The sequence below is a fragment of the Nansenia antarctica genome (genome assembly GCF_963989245.1).
Source record: "Nansenia antarctica genome assembly, chromosome: 14".
Classification (NCBI taxonomy): domain Eukaryota; kingdom Metazoa; phylum Chordata; class Actinopteri; order Argentiniformes; family Microstomatidae; genus Nansenia; species Nansenia antarctica.
This window is the reverse complement of record NC_137684.1, coordinates 22,368,934-22,374,805: the sequence shown is the minus strand read 5'-3', so window position 1 is coordinate 22,374,805 and position 5,872 is coordinate 22,368,934. Positions and strand designations below refer to the sequence as shown.

At 47.9% G+C, this 5,872-nt stretch overlaps 1 protein-coding gene across 1 annotated transcript in view; it reads right to left on the bottom strand.

Moving 5' to 3' along the window:
* Positions 1-5,872, bottom strand: part of mtss1la (MTSS I-BAR domain containing 2a) — a gene marked incomplete at its 3' end in the record, with an annotated part of 20,609 nt that extends 14,737 nt beyond the window's left edge. The window contains exons 1-3 of the mRNA XM_080544721.1: positions 5,779-5,872; positions 2,210-2,271; positions 1,929-2,002 (exon numbers count right to left, since the gene is read on the bottom strand). Of these exons, the coding sequence (XP_080400847.1) occupies positions 1,929-2,002; positions 2,210-2,271; positions 5,779-5,847 (205 nt within the window). The 5' untranslated portion in view covers positions 5,848-5,872. The remainder of the gene's footprint in view (positions 1-1,928; positions 2,003-2,209; positions 2,272-5,778) is intronic.

Here is a 5,872-nt window from a genome sequence, read left to right as displayed (position 1 = left end):
ACCCACTCCTCCTCTATTCTCCTCATTAGAACCGAACCCGTTCGGTCTCTCTGTGCGCTTGTGGAGAACACCCAGTACCGCCGGGAAGCAGCGAAACAAGCCAAACCAACCACTTCCATCCACCCTGCGGCGGAGGAGGGGTTCAAAGGTCATCTCGCTCCAGCACCAGCCGGCTCTAATCAATATCGACATTCCTTCTGCCAAATTAATTGCTGCGGTTTGGAGTCCGCGGAGGACCGGAGGGCACCCAGGGGACAAACGGAATGGAATCGGTTCCCTGACGATAGCTAACGATCCGGGACAGAACGTTCACTTTCGCCGATTCTTCTACCAATGGAATCAAGTACGGGGCGGCTGTGGCGCAGGATGTAGAGCTGGCGTCTAATGATCGCAAGGTCAGCAGATTGGCGGTTCGAACCCCCGCTGGCCACATATCGAAGTGTCCTTGGGCAAGACACTAAACCGCAAATTGTTCCCAATGAGCAGGCCCGGCGCCTTGCATGGTAGCCATTGCCGCCATTGGTGTGTGAATGTCTGTGTGAATGGGTGAATGAGAGGCCGTTGTAAAGCGCTTTGGAATAAGGCGCTATACAGTATAAGTATAGTCCATTTACCAAGCATCAGCATCAGCGTTTACAGGTTGACGGCATGCTGTCTGTCTACCACGTTCTATCACAAACCTTTTTTTCCTCCATAATGTTTTTGCTGCGTCACTCGTACGTGTGTTGCCCTGGATGCGATGTGACGATGAGGACTTTAATCCTACAGTGAACGTCACTGGACAAGAAATGGAGTGAGAGTGGGGCGTACAAGTGACAGGGGGCTGACGCCTGACGCACTTACTTTGAGTGATTTTATATTCCCATCAGCCATCATCTCTGGTTTTAAAAAACTTTTTTCCTCTTCTTCCCCTGCTTCTATCTCTCTCTCTCTCTCTCTCTCTCTGTCTCTCTCTCTCTGTCTCTCTCTCTCTCCCTCTCTGTCTCTCTCTCTCTGTCTCTCTCTCTCTCTGTCTCTCTCTCTCTGTCTCTCTCTCTCTCTCTCTCTCCCTTCCCTCCCTTTTTCTTCCATCTCCTCCTCCTCCTCCTCCTCCCTCCTGTTCTCACTCCTTTGAAGTGTTGCCCTGGCACACGGGTAGAGCAGGTTGCCAGGTGTGGCCAGTATCCAGCCCTCTGCAGCCTGGGCAGTCTCACAACATCACTGACACCGTACCAACGATGCATACTCATCATTTAGTCATATTTGACTGTTGGGTGCTGTCTCTCCGTCTACCTGTTCAGCTGGTAGGTTGGCCCACATTTAGACTCAGAGGTGGGAATGTTCGTGGACTGGTTGTGTGTACAGTATACCTTAGTTATTCTTGGCTTCAGGCTGCTTCAGACAATGTCGGCATGGGATGTAAGGTCAGCAGGTGGCAGAGCACCAGCTGTCAATATGTGCATGCGTGTGTGTGCGTGCGTGTGTGTGCGTGTGCCTGTGATGTCCGCGTGCATGTGTGTTTGCGTAGGTTTTTGACCTAAATACTGCTCTCCATGATGAACTCCACCAAAAATCTGTTTTAATCACAACCCCTGGAGCGGATCTGTCTGGTCCGGCGCACACAATGACAAAGCAGTTCAGCAGACCTCATCAGGGCCTTACGTACCAATAAGCTCAGCTTCTCAGTTTACCCACCGTCTCCCTTCAGATTCACCCATCTTTCCCCAGTCTTAGACGATAGATTTAGATTACATTAGATTAGATTCCACTTTATCGTCATCGCAGAGTACACAAGTACCAGACAACGAAATGATAGAGCCCTCATACTGCAGAGGACATCCAGCGTGAGCATATCGATAGTCTAAAGTGGCTTCCTCTCTTCTCGTCTCCATTACTTCATCCTTCACCCTATTTCTGTATCACTCTCCCTCCTTCCTCCACCTCCTTACCTCTGGAGTTGGTAGCGATGTCTGCTACCTTCTGAAAGGCATCGAGAAACGCCACTGCTGCCAGAATGGTGGTCCTGTAGGTGTGGAGAGAAAGGGGAAAGGCGGTCAATACTCAATACCAGAAATGACAGATAATTTGGCATGAAGCAGAAACTCGGGATAGGACCCATTATAGTGGTGCAAATGAAATGATAGTAGTGCCTAAAGAGGGGCAGGCAGCGCAGGCAGTGCCTATAGTGCCTAAGGGGGGGAAGACTGTGTGTTCAGTCAGTCAGTCTTACCTGAGTTGAGAGTGCAGTTTAGTGGCCTTGGCACTGAAATCTTCCCACACTGGATAGGAACTCTGAGACAGAAAAGAATAATGGGTTAGGTTTAAAGCTATATATCCACAACATACACACAACACACCTCTCTCTCACACACACACATTTCAGCAAGTAGACCTAACCAGAATGAAAATCAAATACGTTCTTCAAGGAAGTCAATAATGATTTACATCAGGAGCTGCTGCTACAGTACACGTCTTTTAAAAAGGGTTTTAACACCACGTTGCTTCACCACTCTCGGAACAATGTGACCTACATGTATAGTATGATGCTGCAGGCTGGGGTGTGTGAGTGGTGTGTGTGTGTGTGTGTGTGTGTGTGTGTGTTTGGGATTAGGGGACAGGACAGGTAGGGTGCCTGGTCTTAAAGGAATCACGAGGCTGGATCCGATTTTCCCCGAGGAAGATCGCTTGCTGCCTCAGGAGGCGAGCGGCAGCCCAAACATGAAACAGGTTTAGGATCGGAGGCCAGCTTGAGCCTATTAGTGAGGGACAACAGCAGGCCTAGAGAGAGGAAAGGAAGGACACAACCTTGCTCTGTATGCGTAATCACCATGTCCTACCGAAGAGGAAAGAGACACAGAGGAATAAACGAATCAGCCAATGTCAAATCGCCCCGGTCAACCACTTTCGCTTTATCTCTCTCATGCTTATTCTAAGTGTTCTTGCTATGAAAAAAATGCACTCTTTAGAGTGATATCACTAGACGAATCACTATCAGTATTATCAACACTATCACTGCCAAAGCATTTTCCTTAAACCTCCCTTCTCCCTGTCTTCGCTAGACTGCAACAGGTGGCTAATTAGCTTTCCTCCCCCGTGCCTTCCAAGGGCAGGAGGACAGTGAGCCAAGACAGCTGAAGGAGGAGGAGGGGGGGGGACTCGGATAGGCTGCTACACAGAGGAAATAGGCTACACACGGCAAAGATGGGCTACAAACAGCTGACAGATAGGCTACTTGGACCAAAGGTAGGGTACATGCCACTCCCTACAGTCACAACTCTAAGTGAGGAGGGAGTTAAAACACACACACACACACACACACACACACAGCTCCTCAAACCCTGGCAGATCCTTAGCACTTCATTAATTCAACTTAGGGGAGTGAGTTGTTATACTGTAGATTATCCTCCCCAGGTGCTGGCTAGCGTCAACATCTCAGCTCTCAACAGGCTGCAGATGTGTTTTCCCATAACATCGTACAGCATAGGCAGGGCAGTACCCCCCCCCCCCATACCCACACCGCCTGGATGTTAGGTTCTATTGGTTCCTTTTAAGAATGTTGGCACAGGAAGGCCTGGACACTGGGTTCTATCGGGTTCTATTGAGAATGTTGGCACGGGAAGGCCTGGACACTGGGTTCTATCGGGTTCTATTGAGAATGTTGGCACGGGAAGGCCTGGATGTTGGGTTCTAGTGGTTTCTATTGCTACGTTGCTTTGGGAGCTTTTGGGCCCCACCTGAACAATAACCTAGGGGTGGCAGCTGCGTCAGTAGCGACTGCATGGTTTCACGCAGCAGGGTCTGTTCGCGGAGTTCACAGCGGTGCTGCTCATTCTCTCCCCCATCACACTGGACTGACTGGCCAGGGCAGGGCAGGGATGAGGTCAGACGTCTCCAACACAGTAGACATGATGAGCTCTGTGTTGCTGACTACAGGGGTTTGTGGACCTATTCATCCCAGCTGATTATCGATAGGCTACACGGTGAGTCTAAGGCTCAGAGCCCACAGACATGCTCTCATAGAGATGACGACAACAACAGAGAAATGTAGGACATTGCCGATATTTGGGGGGGGCTGATTACATCATCGAGCTCTTATCGTGCTTGACGAACAAGGGCCATAAATAGAGAGGCTATCGAGTGGCCATGCCCGGTTAGTCACTGTGAGTAGATGATCAATAAAAGATCTGTTGGGTAAGGAGTCGGGTCCTGGTGTCTGCTTATGATGGATGTCATTGTAGGCTACATCGAATGCTCTGATGAAGGTCTAACGGACGGAAGCCTTGCATTGATCCGAAGTGTATAAGGAGACTCTTTCCCTGGCCCTTTCCCAATTGTTAGAGAATCAATTCCTAGTAATCCTTCTCCTTCGTCCTCCACACGCTTCTTGCTCCAAAAGCTCCGGAGGAGAATATCTATGGGGAGGAAGTGAGCGGAGGACGGAAGAGAGGATGGCGAGGAATCATGTTATCTATCAATTGAGAAAAGGTCCCTCTTTCCAGTGTAGTCTCTCATCTCCAGTTCCTTAGCTTTTAGTCGGGTATCCAGATCCTTCAAGGCCGACATAACAGAGTCATCCTTGACCATGACAGAAGAATGAACTGCCCTCCAACTCTGCTATGGAGCATCTTCCCAAATGTCCATCTGTTTGTAGAACTCAAGAGATCATCCTGCCTCAACTTGTATGCACATTGTCTTCCTTGACCCCCCAACCCCCCTCACCCTAACATCTAAATATAAAGGCATCCTACTGCTCTTTATGGCATTCTCTTTTGGAACTTTGTCTCTGGTCATTCCATCTGACACGTGATGTCAAAGAGGTAGTTAACTGAACGAGAAGGCTCACAGGGTCACCCAGGCTGATCCACTAACACCTTCTCTCTATTCGCCCGTCATGTTCAGCATATACAGTAACAGAGTGGTGTGGTAAGAGCGTAAGAATGACAATAAAGTGTCATAATGACCACTCATTATTTTAAGAAAGGAACTTCCATGTTTTTTTATACAATGAATATGTAATATTATATGGACATATGCAAACACACACACACACACACACACACACACACACACACACACACGCACACATAACAATGGGTTCACTGCTGTAAGGGTTAATGTGATGAAGCAACATGCTTGGTCTGGTGCTGTCCCAGCTGTTGAGGCGATATAAACGTTGTTAGGCATCTTGGTCTGATTAGGTTATAGGGCGCCTCCACACATCCATCAAGTTTAATCTGGACAGCATCAGGCACCTTTAATAACACTGGTTGTAACACTGATCATTTGAGGGTCAACTGGAAAAACCCTGGCTTTATTCCTAAGAGAATGGTCTAAAAGCATGAGTCACCCTTTTTTTTTTATTGTTGACAAATGATGTTATCTGGAGTTCTCTGTGCCATAACATATGGGCCAATCAATACAAATAGGGGATTGAAGCCTATACATTATAGACTCACACAGGCTACTCTTATCAATCTGTATGTGCTTCCTTCCATTTTACAAATATAATAATATGAATTCACAGCATAATTGATGCATTATATACGAGAACAGACCAATATAATAATGTTCCATTCTCTGTTATTAGACTGGAAGTGCGTCCGGTTAAACATGCATGCTCTGTCGGCAAAAATAACACAAAAGGAAACATAACATCACAATATAATAGCACGACCCCAGTGGGGGAGGTTGCGGGGAGGAAACAAAGGCAGTAAAATGCGTCTGATCAGTGATCACCCATGCAATAAGATCGGTAAATAAAACCTGTCTACTACAATATCGGTCTGCTTGGTAACCAACCTTCATGTCGTTGACGATCGCCTGGAATAATCCACCGAGCGCTCCGCACTCCTTCTCCACCGACTCCATTATCACACAACCGTCTTTACCGGAT